The sequence below is a fragment of the Prorops nasuta genome, unplaced genomic scaffold (assembly GCF_024137725.1).
Source record: "Prorops nasuta isolate Cenicafe-Biocafe unplaced genomic scaffold, Cenicafe_Pnas_1.2 PNAS00053, whole genome shotgun sequence".
NCBI lineage: Eukaryota > Metazoa > Arthropoda > Insecta > Hymenoptera > Bethylidae > Prorops > Prorops nasuta.
The window spans coordinates 551,290-565,217 of record NW_027116850.1 but is presented as its reverse complement, the minus strand read 5'-3'; the positions used below and the strand labels follow the sequence as shown (position 1 = coordinate 565,217).

The 13,928-nt window shown below is 33.7% G+C and overlaps 5 protein-coding genes and 1 long non-coding RNA gene across 8 annotated transcripts; 3 read left to right on the top strand and 3 right to left on the bottom strand.

Annotated features, from left to right (window-relative positions):
• The first annotated feature begins 836 nt into the window (after positions 1-836).
• Positions 837-1,988, top strand: LOC136784393 (U3 small nucleolar ribonucleoprotein protein IMP4). The gene has a single exon (XM_066745013.1). The coding sequence runs from the start codon at positions 904-906 to the stop codon at positions 1,837-1,839; it is 936 nt and encodes a 311-aa protein (XP_066601110.1). The 5' UTR covers positions 837-903; the 3' UTR covers positions 1,840-1,988.
• Positions 1,989-2,181: 193 nt separating this feature from the next.
• Positions 2,182-4,556, top strand: LOC136784378 (HMG box-containing protein 4). Of its 3 annotated transcripts, XM_066744991.1 has the most exons (6): positions 2,198-2,265; positions 2,350-2,665; positions 2,751-3,286; positions 3,377-3,452; positions 3,529-3,714; positions 3,772-4,553. In XM_066744991.1, exons 3-6 carry the CDS (start codon positions 2,936-2,938, stop codon positions 4,176-4,178), a joined length of 1,020 nt encoding a protein of 339 aa, XP_066601088.1. In that variant the 5' UTR covers positions 2,198-2,265; positions 2,350-2,665; positions 2,751-2,935; the 3' UTR covers positions 4,179-4,553. The 3 variants fall into 3 exon arrangements, with proteins under 3 accessions (XP_066601086.1, XP_066601088.1, XP_066601087.1); XM_066744989.1 differs by lacking the exon at positions 2,350-2,665 and having other exon boundaries at positions 2,182-2,265; positions 2,745-3,286; positions 3,772-4,555; XM_066744990.1 differs by lacking the exon at positions 2,350-2,665 and having other exon boundaries at positions 3,772-4,556.
• On the bottom strand, positions 4,556-9,291 carry LOC136784375 (glycine dehydrogenase (decarboxylating), mitochondrial). The gene is made up of 10 exons (XM_066744987.1): positions 8,735-9,291; positions 8,599-8,677; positions 7,747-7,882; positions 7,274-7,664; positions 6,682-7,205; positions 6,265-6,547; positions 5,522-6,171; positions 4,996-5,459; positions 4,778-4,923; positions 4,556-4,697 (listed from the first exon to the last, which is right to left on the bottom strand). The coding sequence occupies exons 1-10, from the start codon at positions 8,939-8,941 to the stop codon at positions 4,590-4,592; spliced, it is 2,988 nt and encodes a 995-aa protein (XP_066601084.1). The 5' UTR covers positions 8,942-9,291; the 3' UTR covers positions 4,556-4,589.
• On the top strand, positions 6,589-7,162 carry LOC136784380 (uncharacterized). Its single transcript, XR_010824407.1, has 3 exons — positions 6,589-6,729; positions 6,804-6,918; positions 7,034-7,162. It is a non-coding gene; the product is annotated as an uncharacterized lncRNA (long non-coding RNA).
• Positions 9,292-9,336: 45 nt separating the features above from the next.
• Positions 9,337-11,475, bottom strand: pont (pontin). The gene is made up of 3 exons (XM_066744988.1): positions 11,191-11,475; positions 10,420-11,095; positions 9,337-10,333 (listed from the first exon to the last, which is right to left on the bottom strand). The coding sequence occupies exons 1-3, from the start codon at positions 11,329-11,331 to the stop codon at positions 9,780-9,782; spliced, it is 1,371 nt and encodes a 456-aa protein (XP_066601085.1). The 5' UTR covers positions 11,332-11,475; the 3' UTR covers positions 9,337-9,779.
• Positions 11,476-11,948: 473 nt separating this feature from the next.
• Positions 11,949-13,592, bottom strand: LOC136784379 (solute carrier family 35 member E3-like). Its single transcript, XM_066744993.1, has 5 exons — positions 12,826-13,592; positions 12,603-12,755; positions 12,436-12,518; positions 12,208-12,346; positions 11,949-12,142 (listed from the first exon to the last, which is right to left on the bottom strand). The coding sequence occupies exons 1-5, from the start codon at positions 13,315-13,317 to the stop codon at positions 12,083-12,085; spliced, it is 927 nt and encodes a 308-aa protein (XP_066601090.1). The 5' UTR covers positions 13,318-13,592; the 3' UTR covers positions 11,949-12,082.
• Between the last annotated feature and the right edge of the window lie 336 nt (positions 13,593-13,928).

The following is a 13,928-nucleotide window of genomic DNA, read 5'->3' as shown; positions in this document are numbered from 1 at the left end:
TTAGTAGATAAGCTTCTGGCATTTCCAAAAACCTGTAATAACTTTACAATCCGTCAACAAATGACGACGCTGCATGCGAAATAGTTTTCGCCCTGTAATGTCGGTATACGGATTCCCGTTAATTATACTATAGTTTTCTGTCCCGGGTTGAATTATATTATTTAATTCATTACTACACTATCTGATGCCTGAGCTACATATGATTTAATTTCCCATTGTGTATATACGAGATAAGCGAGGATGAGTTATACATAGGCCCGCGTATTAGCACTACATAGTAAGAGCGCTGGTGTCTTTTTAAAGCAGTTCCTAAATGCATCGAAACATTAGAAAAAGCCATACCTGGCATTGGTTGTACATTGATTCTTATGGATATTTTTCAATAAATTGCAATTTATTATTGAAAACCTTAAAACTTTTGAATTTGGGAGAAAAGTTTGTACAGATATTTTCCATCGAAATCATTATAACCCTCCTGTAATTTCAATAGACATTTAGACACTTAGGGCACTTAGGCTTTCATGCGCCATATTCGTTTTTTTATTTATCTATATATATAGACTCCGCCCACGTGTCAGATCCCAATAGAGACCGTGCACACCAACACAATGATAGCGAAGTGTCAATGTATAACTGTATACGTATAAATAAATTACACTGAAAAACTGCAAAAATTGACCGATAGTTTACGCTGATAGTATGCATATACACCAATATACATTCTTATCTCACTGTCATTGTGTTGGTGTGCACGGTGCGGTTCCTAAATGCATTGAGGGACGCCATACATCATGCCGATTATGCCGGTCAGTGTATAGAATGAAGTTAGCCAAAATACTATAGACTGATGTCTGATGCACGTGAAAAACATAACCTTTGTAATTAAGTAAATCCAATATAAAAATGCTTCGTCGACAAGCAAGATTACGCCGTGAATATTTGTATAGAAAATCTATACAGGATAAAATTCGAAATATTCAGGATAAAAAGGACAAGCTAAAACGATGTTTGGAAGAAAATATTCCTATCCACCCAAAATTAAGGAATTCTGCTTTACGTGTACAAAAGCGTACGGAATTTGAGGATGCAGGACCACAGCTAGCAACTAGTATAGGAACAGAAGAAGGAGGTGCCGTAGCTAATAATGAGGACGATGAATATCGATGGGCTGGAGTTGAGAATCCTAAAATTGTAATCACCACATCTCGCGATCCGAGCTCCAGGTTAAAAATGTTTGTCAAAGAACTTCGGTTAATTTTTCCTAATTCACAACGAATGAATCGTGGTAATTATGAAATGAAACAGCTAATTCACGCTTGTCGTGCAAATGATGTAACAGATTTTATTGTTGTTCATGAACATCGTGGCATTCCTGACTCATTAGTCATTTGTCATTTACCTTATGGACCTACAGCTTATTTTACCATGTCAGATGTTATAATGAGACATGATATACCTGATATAGGAACTATGTCAGAGCAATATCCACATTTAATATTCCATAATTTTACAACCGTACTTGCTGAAAGAACAAAGAATATTTTACGGTATTTGTTCCCAGTGCCTAAAGAGGATAGCAAAAGAGTAATTACTTTTGCCAATCATGATGATTACATATGTTTCCGTCATCATACTTATAAGAAAATAAATGGGAAAGATTTGGAGCTTACAGAAGTTGGACCTAGATTTAATTTAAAGCTGTATGAAATCAAATTAGGGACATTAGATATTGCTTCTAGTGCAGATACAGAATGGGCTTTAAGGCCTTACATGAATACTACTCATAAAAGAAGATTTCTATCCAATGAAGATGGGTGGCAGCAAGAGGATGACATTTAACAATATAATATTGTTATTGCAATTTAAATAAAGACTTCTATTTTGTACTATAATAATTTCTATTATTGTATTTATGATAGTTTAATAAATTTCTTTCATAAAGCCCATAAAAAGTATATATTTTAAGGATTTTTAAAATTATTTTTTAAATAATTCAAGGCTAAATAAAGTTGTTAAGAGCTGACAATACAAATAAATTTTAATTACTTTATTCGCATTTGGTAAAAAGCGCGCGAAATCAAGAAATATAGAGTACGTCTATGATTGGTGATTGCTCCGAACAGTGGGATACATGCATGGAAGCCCTCCTCCCCACTACCTATCTTAGCTTAACCTGAATAACCTGATTCAGTTAACATTACATTGAAAACCCAAGCAGCGTTGGAATGGATGTGTTTCCATCACCTAAACGTCAAAAAACTGACGGTGAGAGATATGTTTTCATTTTAAAAATGAATGTTATCATTAGATTAGATTCGTAGATTATTGTAATGCTTGTTTTATTCTTAGCATGTTAGAATTCTATTTAGTAGAAGTGGTAAATTCCTTTAAATGTTGAATTCATATTGCGTCCTAAGTCAATGGCGCTGCTGTAGCGAAGTATCAACAAACTAAATATGTACAAAATAAGGTTAAAATTCAAAAATGATACATGCTTATGAAAATGTTTTTAAAAAGCATGTTACAGTTTACTGTAATTGACAGCTTTCGTTTGAATTTTTTGATAAAGTTATGTTGATTTCTTATAATCTTCTCCAGTAACGAATGCAGCTTTAAATCTTATTGGGTTTCTTTAAGTAGTTAGCAGTTTTGATTGATAACTTTAGTAAGCAAATGTTAGCTACCAAAAAGTATTTTGGACCCTCTATCTTTCTTGGCAAGATGCAGTCGTCTTCATTTTTCAGATTTAGAGGTTACTGGAATCTCTCGCAGTGGACGCGTGAGAAAAAAATCATCAAAGCTTGTGGATTTTGAATCCCCTGATGACTTCTCAGAAAAACATAAGCGACAGAAAACTCAACAGATCCAGTCACAATTGCTAGATCGTTATGAAGCACCTTCTCAGCACATCCCTTCTGTTCCAACCAGCTCCCCTATGCCAAATGTTAATCGTCACAGAAAAAATTCTGGATCACAAAATATACCAAAACTTAAACAGGAGCCTGTATTTGAAAATGATGGGCAAACTTCAGAATCGGATTCAGACGATGCAAATGAGATTCATGAAGATGACAGATATAGCATGGATTCTGGGAGTGATGATGAAGTTGATCCTTTGATGATAGATGATAGAGAAGGAGGTTTTAGAAAATTAGAGCCACCTGGACATGAAACTCCATCATCACAAGCGAATAGCTTATATATGCTTGAAAAGTCTAAAAAAAAACTAATAATCAAAGATGGAAAGATTATTGGTAGAATGAAAGCACAGAGAAAAGATAAAGGGGTAAACAAAATTTAATTCTGGATTTTCATTTTATTTGATTTTATCAATTTTTTAAAAATAATTTATTATATTTTGTGTTTCTGTTTATAGAAAACAAGATTTACTGCTTATATGCTGTGGGCAAAGGAAATTAGACAAGAACTTATAGAACAATATCCTTATATGGGTATGTGCAGTAAACTGATTTAATAGTAGAAATATTTCTCAAATATTTAATGTAATATATGTACATCATTAAATAGATTTTGCATCAATTTCCAAACGATTGGGAGAGCTCTGGGCTACAGTACCAAACCTTGAGAAATATAATTGGCGTAGACGAGCCAAACGGTTAGCAGCAAAGCCAAATGCAATTGCTGCAAATAAAGATGAGCCAATTTGGAAAATGCCATCACCAGCATCCAGAAAAAAATTTATTAATAAAATTGGTAAAGATAACACTAATTTAAGCATGTAACAAATGACTGATAACTATTTATTTACAGGTAACGGAAAAGAATCTAAATCCTCTAAAAAGACTATTCAGTTAGGTGTACCTTCAGTTATAGGCAGTATTCCAGTATCTCCACCATCAAATAAAATGGGAAAAGAACTTGTGAATGAGCCATTAATTGGAACAGGAATGTATAAGATTGTTGGGACCCAACCTATTGATGTAGCTGCACACCTTAAGTTGCTTGGAGAAAGTTTAACTATTATTGGTGAGAGATTGAAGGAGCATGATGGCCAAATTGCTGTTTCAGGCAGTCTCTCAGTTTTATTGGATTCATTACTCTGTGCTTTAGGGCCTTTGATATGTCTTACTCAACAAATACCCGAAACAAACGGTGCAAAGCCACAAACACTATCTCACATGCTAGATAATATTGCATATTTAATGCCTGGTTTGTAATATATGTATATGTAAAAATGAGTGAGTTTATAAATTGACTATGGCTGTAAATATGGATTTGTTCCAAATCAATATTAGAGAGCTATAAGGTTTTTGTAACTAATGTTAATAGTTTTCTTTGCACTGTGTTTAAATTATTACTTGTACCTTATTTTTTAGAATTTATTACTCATCATATATTTAGCTGTAGTATATAAAACCTTGTATCTAAGTTAAGTTCGAGTAATGAGAGTTTCACAGTATGTTGAAAATTCTTCAGATTTAAGTAATGTATGTTTAAGTGTAAGTAAAATCTATAATTTTACATAAATAACAAATATGTATAAAAATTAAAATAAATAATTAAATAGTCTTATAATTAACTGTACAAATCAAGGTGACATTATAGGAAGAATACTTGTTGAAATATATTCAAGGTTCTGGTAAAATTGGAGGGCACGTGCAAAATAAGTTCTTATCTCCATATATGTCATCTATTCGACCAACACTAGGCCAGATTTTGTTTCCTTTTACGAACGACTGTAATATTAAAGGAGTATAGTAATGCTAGCTCTGCTTAAGATAAAGGAAAAACGTTGACGGATAATAAAATTACTTACAGCTGGGAAAGCTGCTAGTTCCCGTGAATATGGTCGGTTCCAATCCGACGATATAACTTGTTCCTGGGTATGTGGTGCCATTTTCAACGGATTATTAGCTATGTCTAATTTACCATTTTCTATATCTTCAATTTCTCCCCGAATGCCTGAAAGAGCAAAGGCAAAGAGATAACTTTATCTTGAAATTACATTTATAAAGGTAATTGAAAAATGCTCACTGATCAAAGATTCGCAAAATCTATCTAATTCAGCTTTATCTTCTGATTCTGTAGGCTCTATCATGAGAGTACCTGCTACAGGCCAACTCATTGTCGGAGCATGGAAACCATAATCCATCAACCTCTTTGCTATGTCAACAGCCTCAATATTTGCAGTTTTCTTAAAATCTCTTATGTCTAATATGAACTCGTGAGCCACGAGTCCCGTGTTACCTTTGTACAGCGTTTTATAATACTTTTCTAATCGTTTGCTCATATAATTAGCATTGAGTATAGCAACCTGCGTTGCTTTGCGCAAACCTTTAGGCCCCATCATTTTAATGTAAGCCCAAGAAATTGGTAGAATGGCCGACGATCCAAACGGAGCAGCAGAAACTGCACCAGATTCATGTATTGTTGTATTTTTGTTTTCAGAACAATTTATTACAGGGTGATTTGGAAGGAATGGTGCCAGATGTTTCTTTCTGCAAATAGCACATATTATTAGAGAATGAACGATGATATAAGACCAAGTTGAGTTACTTACACTCCAATAGGTCCCATGCCAGGACCTCCCCCTCCATGTGGAATGCAAAATGTTTTGTGCAAATTAAGATGGGACACATCACTGCCATAATCACCAGGCCTACAGAGACCAACTTGTGCATTCATATTAGCACCGTCCAAATAAACTTGGCCACCAGCATTGTGTACCAATTTGCATATCTCGCCTATCGTTTCTTCAAAAACACCGTTCGTCGACGGATAAGTGATCATCAGGCAGGAGAGGGTGTCTTTGTATTTGTTAATCATAGCTTTCAAGTGCTCTATGTCCACAGAGCCATCCTTGCGGACCATGATAGGTTCTACCTGCATGCCCGCCATTTGAGCAGATGCAGGATTTGTACCATGTGCAGAAATCGGGATTAAACAAACTTGCCGGTGTTTGTTACCGGTAGACTCGTGATAAAGCTGTATCGCACGTAATCCAGCGTATTCTCCTTGAGCACCGCTATTAGGCTGAAAACTGATACTATCGTAGCCCGTAATCGTGCAAAGATCTTTCTCTAGTTCTTTGAACAACTGCTGGTATCCGGCTGCTTGCTCAATTGGCGCGAAAGGATGTATTTCCGTAAAGCCTCGAAGACTACATGGCATCATTTCCGTTGTAGAATTCAACTTCATTGTACAAGAGCCCTGAATAAGACGATACAACGATAGAAACATATGTCAGTTGAGGAGAGAAAGTCAGTGAATCCTTTAATAATTGTTGAAGTTCATTGAACTTACCAATGGTATCATACTGTGTACAAGCGAGACGTCCTTGTTCTCCAACGATTTCATATATCGTACAATCCGTGTTTCCGAATGATGCTTGTTGAATACCGGATGCTGCAAATATGGCGTAGTTCTATTAAAAGGAGAATTGACAAGACTGTCTTTCAAGATGGATTGGTCCCGTGATAATTCCTCGATCTTGAAGTTACTGGAGAACACGTTCAAGAGGTCATTGACATCTTGGATCGTGGTGATTTCATCGAGGGAAATACCTACTGCTCCACCAGAGAAATATCTGAAATTAATTTTGTTTATTATAATATTATTAATTTGACGAGCAGTAATCACTAATGCAGGCGCATAGTGTCAGGAACGTTCCAGGAAGATTTCTATCACTATGTCTGCAATAACGGCAGTAGAATTCCTCACCGAAGGTTTATCCTGGCTGACTTGGCATTCTCTTGAACTTGGGACAAGGTAATCTTTTTAGGGACTACTTGAATGGTATCAAAATAATGCTTGTTGTTTATTTGGTTTCCTTCTTCTTGCAGGGCCTTTGCGAGTAGTAGCGTCAAATGATGAACTCTTGAAGCGATATCCCTGATGCCGTTTGGTCCATGATATACTGCATACATCGCGGACATATTTGCCAATAAGGCCTGTGCGGTACAAATGTTGCTAGTAGCTTTATCCCTTCTGATATGTTGTTCTCGAGTTTGAAGCGCCAGTCTATACGCTTCTCGTCCGTTTGCATCTCTGGTAACACCGATCATTCTTCCAGGCATTAAACGAACCAATTTTTGGCGACAAGCGAAAAATCCTGCGTGTGGACCGCCGTAGCCGAGAGGGACTCCAAAACGCTGACTCGTCCCTATGCAAATGTCAACTCCAATTTCACTCGGAGGTTTAAGTATGGCCAGTGCAAGTAAATCGGTAGCAGCACAGACGAGACTCTGTAAAATTGCAAATCAAGCATTGAAATTCCGGTGAAATATAAAGGAGGAGATTAATTAATTCGTACCCCATTGGCATGTGCCTTTTGAACGACTTCAGAAAAATCGTGAATGGAGCCAGTAGTATCAGGATACTGCAGAAGTATACCAGCAACGTCCTTGCCACTTGTATCGAACTTGAAGACATCTCCGATCTCTAATTCTAAACCGAGGGATGCTGCTCGGGTAGCAATCACGCTTATGGTTTGCGGATGTGTCTTATCCGAGACGAACAGTTTGTTCCTTTTGTTGTGCCTGCAAGCAAGGGCTAAAGCTTCTGCAGCTGCTGTTCCTTCGTCCAATAATGAGGCATTTGCTACCTCCATTCCCGTTAAATCGCATATCATCGTTTGATAATTCAGCAACCCTTCTAGTCTACCTTGAGCGATCTCAGGTTGATATGGAGTGTACTGCGTAGTCCTGTGGTAATCATAAAGATTTTTTTTATTATCGTGATACATGCAAACCATTTAATATTCTCTTGAAATCTTCGAAGCCTTACCATCCGGGATTCTCAAAAATATTTCTCATTATGGTGTGTGGAACGCAACAATTATGGTATCCCATTCCGATGTAAGAGCGCCATATCTCATTCTTTTCCGAAATTTTTAAAACTTGCTTCATAAGTTCGTACTCGTCTAAAAGAAAAATCTTATTGTTTCAATGTTTTTTTTTTTAATATTTCTCACATTTTGTACGCGTTTATATCTTGCAAGAAAAACTAAAGTATAATTTTTATTTATAACGTATTTGTAACAGTGTGTTATTGGATATAAGCTATAATAGTGTAATAATAAAAGTTAAGGAAACAAATATTATTAATTTTCCGTACATTGATTAAAATCACGTGAATGTGAAACCCGCTGCACGAGAATGACCTCTTTTGACCCAGGATAGGCAATCGGGAAATAAAGGTTGACTTGCTATCTTCTTAAACTAATAGAGCGTATATTAAAATTTCTAATATTGTTTACTAAAACTCTCATTTTATTAAATAATATCAATGAATAAGATAATATTTACTTCATCATTTTATCTTATACATTTTTTAATTTAACATTTTGTTTGATTTCCAAATGAATACGCAATATAAGGTTGCGTATCGTTGATCATTTGACACTATGCAAGGGTTATCGAATTTTAAGATAATAGCAAGAAGTCTCGTGACTTCTCACGTTTTGTGAAATAATACCCCTTATAGCTTATATCTACATTAAAACTACAAAATAGAATATAATATTTTGCGTTATCAGAAATATGTTGATCAGTCAACATTTGACCAAAATTAAATTATTCTTTCAATGAAAAGTTAAAAATTGAGCGCGTTTTAGATCTAACAAAATTTTCAACTTACCAAGGGGTTCTTCTATTTTTAGGTCGGATTTATGGAGAATATTGGCAGGCACGGCTTTTTCTATCAAATCGCCGAGACTCTGCAAGTAAATTGTTATTGTATCTTAACGCCTGAAAAAATTTGTAGTACAACTTACCTGAAATCCAACTGTCTTCAACATTTCTGCTTGTTCATGTTCCCTAGGACCAATATGTCGAGTTTGAAACTCATCTCTCCGTGAAATAATTTGTTCCAAATTTGATCTTCGAATAGCACTTACAGTTAAACATCGAATATGCTGGGGCAAACCATTATTTTGAGATACAATTTTCGAGCACTTTAATAATTTTGAAACACTGTACATTTTGATTTTGTAATTAGTTCACAATTGGACTGAATTTGGAAAATTAGTTAGAAGCATAAGTTACGCGCCACAATCACGCTACAATTGGAAAGAGTCAAAACTAAAATATTCCGAATGTACAGAGTGATTTTATACTCTGCAAACTGGTATCATTTAATGATGTCACAATTCTTGATTACAGCTTGAACTTTTATAACCCTGAGCTTCAAAGATCTTAGAACATATTCCAATACATTTTATGCTTGCTTATTTATATTAGCGATACTATTGAATGAGACTTTAATTTTTACTTCTTATTAACAGAATCTAACGCTTATTACATTGACATTGTTTTATACATTTTCACTGTTACATATTGGTCAATGTGAAATTATAAGGATTTCAAGATCTTTGTGTCTTTTACTGCATAATATATATTTATTTAAAATTTAATTTTACATTTAATCTAATAAGTAAACTTAATAAATTAGTGAATAGAGGAAAATGTAGAAGCTATTTGCATCTTTAAAAATGATTCCATTTTTAAAAAATATTACAGGTTTTTAACTAAAGGGAATAATCTTCATAAAACTATGGTCCTTACGGTTTCAATGTAATTTTAAAATATTATTCTCAGATTCTTTCTTATAAAAGTTTGTTTTCAAAGATAAGGCTGAAAATATGAATTAGGATGTCATTATCACGTTAGGACGGTACATTTGACCGATAGCCGTTTAAAATATTAATAAGTAACTTCAAACTTTCGCCAAATTATTAAATTAATAATAATTTTAGAAGCTATTACCCACTTTAATTAAATTAAATGTTCCCGATATCAGCATTAATAATCTGTGTCATTCTACGTCATAAATTTATCTTTATTTTGACTTAAAATTTTAGCAGATGACTTCGCATCTAAGAAAAGGGCGCTAGCTTCTTCAATGTCCTCTTTTTTAATACTTGATCTCCCATTAACTTTAGCTGTTAAAGCAGCTGGAGTTAAAAGTTGGACCGCGTATCGCAATGTGGTTTTTGTACCAAGCTCTCCTAAAGCAGATAGAGCTTCGTCTTCGATTTGCAAGCCTTCCGTCGTAGCTCGTAGTTTTACTATTTGTTCAATTTCATTTCTAGGATAAGGTAGAGTCCTGATAATAAGTAATCTGTCTAATAAATCAAGAGGTATTCCATGAGGAGACACAATATCTTCTGTTCCCCTGATGATACAACGTCCGCGATTGGTCGCAAAAATAACTATTGGAGCAATAGCACTTTCGAGCGCTCGATGAAGATAAGTAAATGTTTCAATGTCTAACATATGAACTTCGTCAATAAATAAGACTCCTGGAACGAGTTCAGCAATTCCTTGATCAATGAACTTATTTACCATTTTATTGATTTCTTTACGCAATTTATCTGAAATAAAATACAAATGTTGAAAAAGCTATCTCTCTGGGGGATATTTCAAATACTTTATAAGAAATAATTATCAAAGGAATTACCTGTAATCTCAGTTTTTTTTGGTTTCATTAATTGACCCATCATGGACATTATATCCTGTCCACCCTGTGGTTTAGCATTTGCAACATCTAAGTCATGCAATGTAACATCTTGGATTACTTCTTTTTTCTTATGAACATCACCTTTTGGCAAAGGCACATATTCTTCAGCTTCAAGGTCAAATTCAGTTGCAAAGTTATCACTTCTTCCTTGCCTTTTTACAGCTCCACTATTAGCTTCTATGTAAATGACATCTCCAGGCTCAACTTTCTCCTTTTGTAAAGACTCATAAATAGATGGATCAAGTTTTAGTTGCTTTGTGCCCTTTGCAGTTTTTAATCCAATAACAACATGTGAAACAGTTTTTCCATATCCACCCATTGGGTTCTCTGTTTCCATTGGCGTTAATTCAGTTACTTCTCCCTCATATACTTCTTTAGTTTCTTTAATTCTCAAGCCAATGGCTCTCCTAAAATTCTCCATCAATACTTCGGTCTTTTTTATTTCAGAGCTGTAAACTTCTGATCCGACCATCGGACAAAATGGAACTTTATTACCAAGCTCTTGTGCAATGGCAAGTGCAATTGCAGTCTTTCCTGTTCCAGGTGGACCAGCTAACAAAACTGCACGACCAGCCATCTTCTTTGATTTTATCATATCAACAACGACTCCAGCAGCCTACAATATAATCATAATAATAATTTAGGATTAAGATAGAATAAAAAGTAGAAATTAAACCTTAAGTTAATTGAACAAAAACTGAGTGTTCTAACCTCCCTAGCCTTTTCTTGGCCTACAAGACCGGCTGCATTTTGGGCCGCTACTCCATTTGAATCTAAACCTAAGCCCTTCACGTGGGTATGCGCAGAAATTCTTTGCGTTTTGGCAGTACTTTTTACTTCTTCAATCTTCATTTTTCCACAATTAAAATTATTAGTCGTGCCAAAGTACCCAAAGCAGATTCCAAAGCACGTTGCGTTTCTTTGCAAACTGTTAAAACTGTTGCCAACGCAACCAATTTACGTTTACGCCGGTATCAGCCAGCTAACCAAACTATATCCCCACAGCTCACTCTAATCTATATCGTCCCGGTAAATTTTATTATACATATTACACACAGCAGTTCATTACGTCACAGTTAAACAATCCGCTTTGTTTGGTGTCAAACAATTAACAATTAGATTCTATCGATTTTGATCACTTTTAAAGCGCTTCAATAAATAATCGAAATATCAATTATAACATGCATTTAAACAGTTCCAATTTTATTTATCTATTAGGTACAAGTTTCTACATCTAGATGGCTTATAATTTTATTCTTTTCTCTAAAGTGGTGCATACAAATTGCATCTGATATATAAGAAGCCTATACATCTTTTGGAACAGGTCCGATACAGCTGGGAAAAATTAACATTAAGAACAATAGCAATTATTTGAATATTGCTTTCGTTTAACTTTAAAAATTTTCAACAATCTTTGCCCTAGGCGTGACATTGACCTTTTTCCTTTTTTTTATTATTACATTATTTATTTGTATCTTTGAACATTGCACATTTTTGCATAAAAAATTCTTGTGAGAATGATATTTATAATTTAATGCAACTACCATTTACATAAATAAAACAGTACACATTAATAATACTATATTTTATTCAATAAAAAAAGTTATTTTTTACATAATTTTTCCTCTGTTATAAACTCTGGAATTACTGGATTGCTTTTGATCTACAACAAAAGATAATATTAGTAAAGCTTATACAATATTTTAGTGTAAATATAATTTATAATACCTTTACATGAGCGTAAAGAATAATCCCAATTAGTGTTAATGTTATACCAATAACTTGATTTATGGCTAATGTTTCATGAAATAAAATTGATGCCCCTAAGAGAAGAAGGCAAAATTTTGAATGACCTACCATATTATAACTGTGCATATGTTAGGAATTTTTAAGCTTCAATTTTTATTTTATATGAACTTTTTTGAATTAAAAATTCATTTAAAATGAAAAGGATACGTCAATGGTGATGTTTGTCCTATAATCCAATAAGATGTCAAATTAACAAAAAATGCCACTAAACTTGAAAGTGTTACCATAAGCTGTAAATCAAATACAGTTTGTTATATAAAACTATTAAAAGGCAATTAAGTTAATTAATTTTACTAGATATATAAGCAGCATACTATATCTGAAATAGACCAGCTATGTGCAAATGTGTTGCCTAAAGGCTCAAAATATGGTATGACTATGATTAACATTACTGCAGATAAAGGTGCTTGGTAAAATAGAAGTTGCATTGGATCCATTTGAAACTGTTTCTGTTTTCTGTTCACTAACTAAAAAATATATGTAAAATTATGGAACAGATATAATGACTACTCTGCTAAAATATTGAAATGAACATACGACTTGATAAGAAGAAGTTACGATGACTGCAAGTATAGCATAAATTGTACCAACTATATTAAATTGTAGATCATAATAAAAATTAATTATTACACCTATTATAATAGGAATAAGTGTCAACTTCAAAGTTAGTGTGAAATGCTTTTTATAAAACAGCATTTGCATAATTATTACGCAAGGAGTTGTTAACATTTTAGCTACTTGATAAGTTCCAATAGTATTGTAAGCTAAGCTCAAATTTGTTAATACAACAAAACCACAAAATGTCATTGCAATAACTATCATTTCCCTAATATCAATATCTTTGATATAAAATACATTAAGCTTTGCACATATTATCAGTCCTATGAAAGTGACAATAAAGTGTATCATTGACAATGTGATATTTGGAAACCCAGTATTAATATATAGCCATTTGTTTAACAATACAATGACTATAGAAAAGAAAATGTTTAAAATCAAATAAAATGTAGTCACTATCTTTTTACTCATTTTGTTTCTTCCAATAATACACAGATCACTATGTTTAGCTATTCAATAACCAATTACAGAGGTTATGTTCAAGAATTGAACAAAGAAATTCTTTATTTCTACGTTTTTTCATGTTCATTTCCCTTTCAGTATGCATTTTAAAAGCTATGAAAAATGATAAAATTGAGTTATTCATAAATGACATTCACATGGCTACTAGAATTAGTTAGATCTAATAGAGCAAATATATATCAAACCAACTAAAAACTAGTGTTTTTTAAAACTAGTTGCCGTTGGCTACCATACCTGTCGAGTGTCGCTAATGTCGCAGAAACGGATATCTGAAGTTCGAACCGGAAAGGAAGCCATTGCAGGAGTTTAGAAAAATATTTGAATTTGGAATTCCAGGTACTGGATGTGTTTGATATTTATAAATTATCTGAATTTTGTAAGAATGAAAAACGAGAGAGTATTGGACTTGTGAAATTTAGATAAAAAATAAGACAAAGTTTAAGCTTGTTAATGTTTAGAAGAATCAAATGGAAATTTCTTCAGGTAGCGTTGAATTAGTTTTCATTCTTATGTACTATACTTGTTTCTCTGTTCTTACTATTGTTATTACATATGTTGTC

Excerpts from the sequence above, each read along its gene's own strand:
- LOC136784393 (XM_066745013.1), top strand. The coding sequence starts at position 904 with ATGCTTCGTCGACAAGCAAGATTACGCCGTGAATATTTGTATAGAAAA.
- LOC136784378 (XM_066744989.1), top strand. The coding sequence starts at position 2,226 with ATGGATGTGTTTCCATCACCTAAACGTCAAAAAACTGACG. Across the intron at positions 2,266-2,744 it reads TAAACGTCAAAAAACTGACG|ATTTAGAGGTTACTGGAATC; the intron begins GTGAGAGATATG and ends TTCATTTTTCAG. Across the intron at positions 3,453-3,528 it reads AGAACAATATCCTTATATGG|ATTTTGCATCAATTTCCAAA; the intron begins GTATGTGCAGTA and ends ATCATTAAATAG.
- LOC136784375 (XM_066744987.1), bottom strand. The coding sequence starts at position 8,941 with ATGTACAGTGTTTCAAAATTATTAAAGTGCTCGAAAATTGTATCTCAA. Across the intron at positions 8,678-8,734 it reads TGAAGACAGTTGGATTTCAG|AGTCTCGGCGATTTGATAGA; the intron begins GTAAGTTGTACT and ends ATTTACTTGCAG. Across the intron at positions 4,698-4,777 it reads AACTAGCAGCTTTCCCAGCT|TCGTTCGTAAAAGGAAACAA; the intron begins GTAAGTAATTTT and ends TTAATATTACAG.
- pont (XM_066744988.1), bottom strand. The coding sequence starts at position 11,331 with ATGAAGATTGAAGAAGTAAAAAGTACTGCCAAAACGCAAAGAATTTCT. Across the intron at positions 11,096-11,190 it reads GCCAAGAAAAGGCTAGGGAG|GCTGCTGGAGTCGTTGTTGA; the intron begins GTTAGAACACTC and ends ATTATATTGTAG. Across the intron at positions 10,334-10,419 it reads AAAAAAAACTGAGATTACAG|ATAAATTGCGTAAAGAAATC; the intron begins GTAATTCCTTTG and ends ATTTTATTTCAG.
- LOC136784379 (XM_066744993.1), bottom strand. The coding sequence starts at position 13,317 with ATGAGTAAAAAGATAGTGACTACATTTTATTTGATTTTAAACATTTTC. Across the intron at positions 12,519-12,602 it reads GCTGGTCTATTTCAGATATA|CTTATGGTAACACTTTCAAG; the intron begins GTATGCTGCTTA and ends TTTGATTTACAG. Across the intron at positions 12,143-12,207 it reads TTCTTTACGCTCATGTAAAG|ATCAAAAGCAATCCAGTAAT; the intron begins GTATTATAAATT and ends CTTTTGTTGTAG.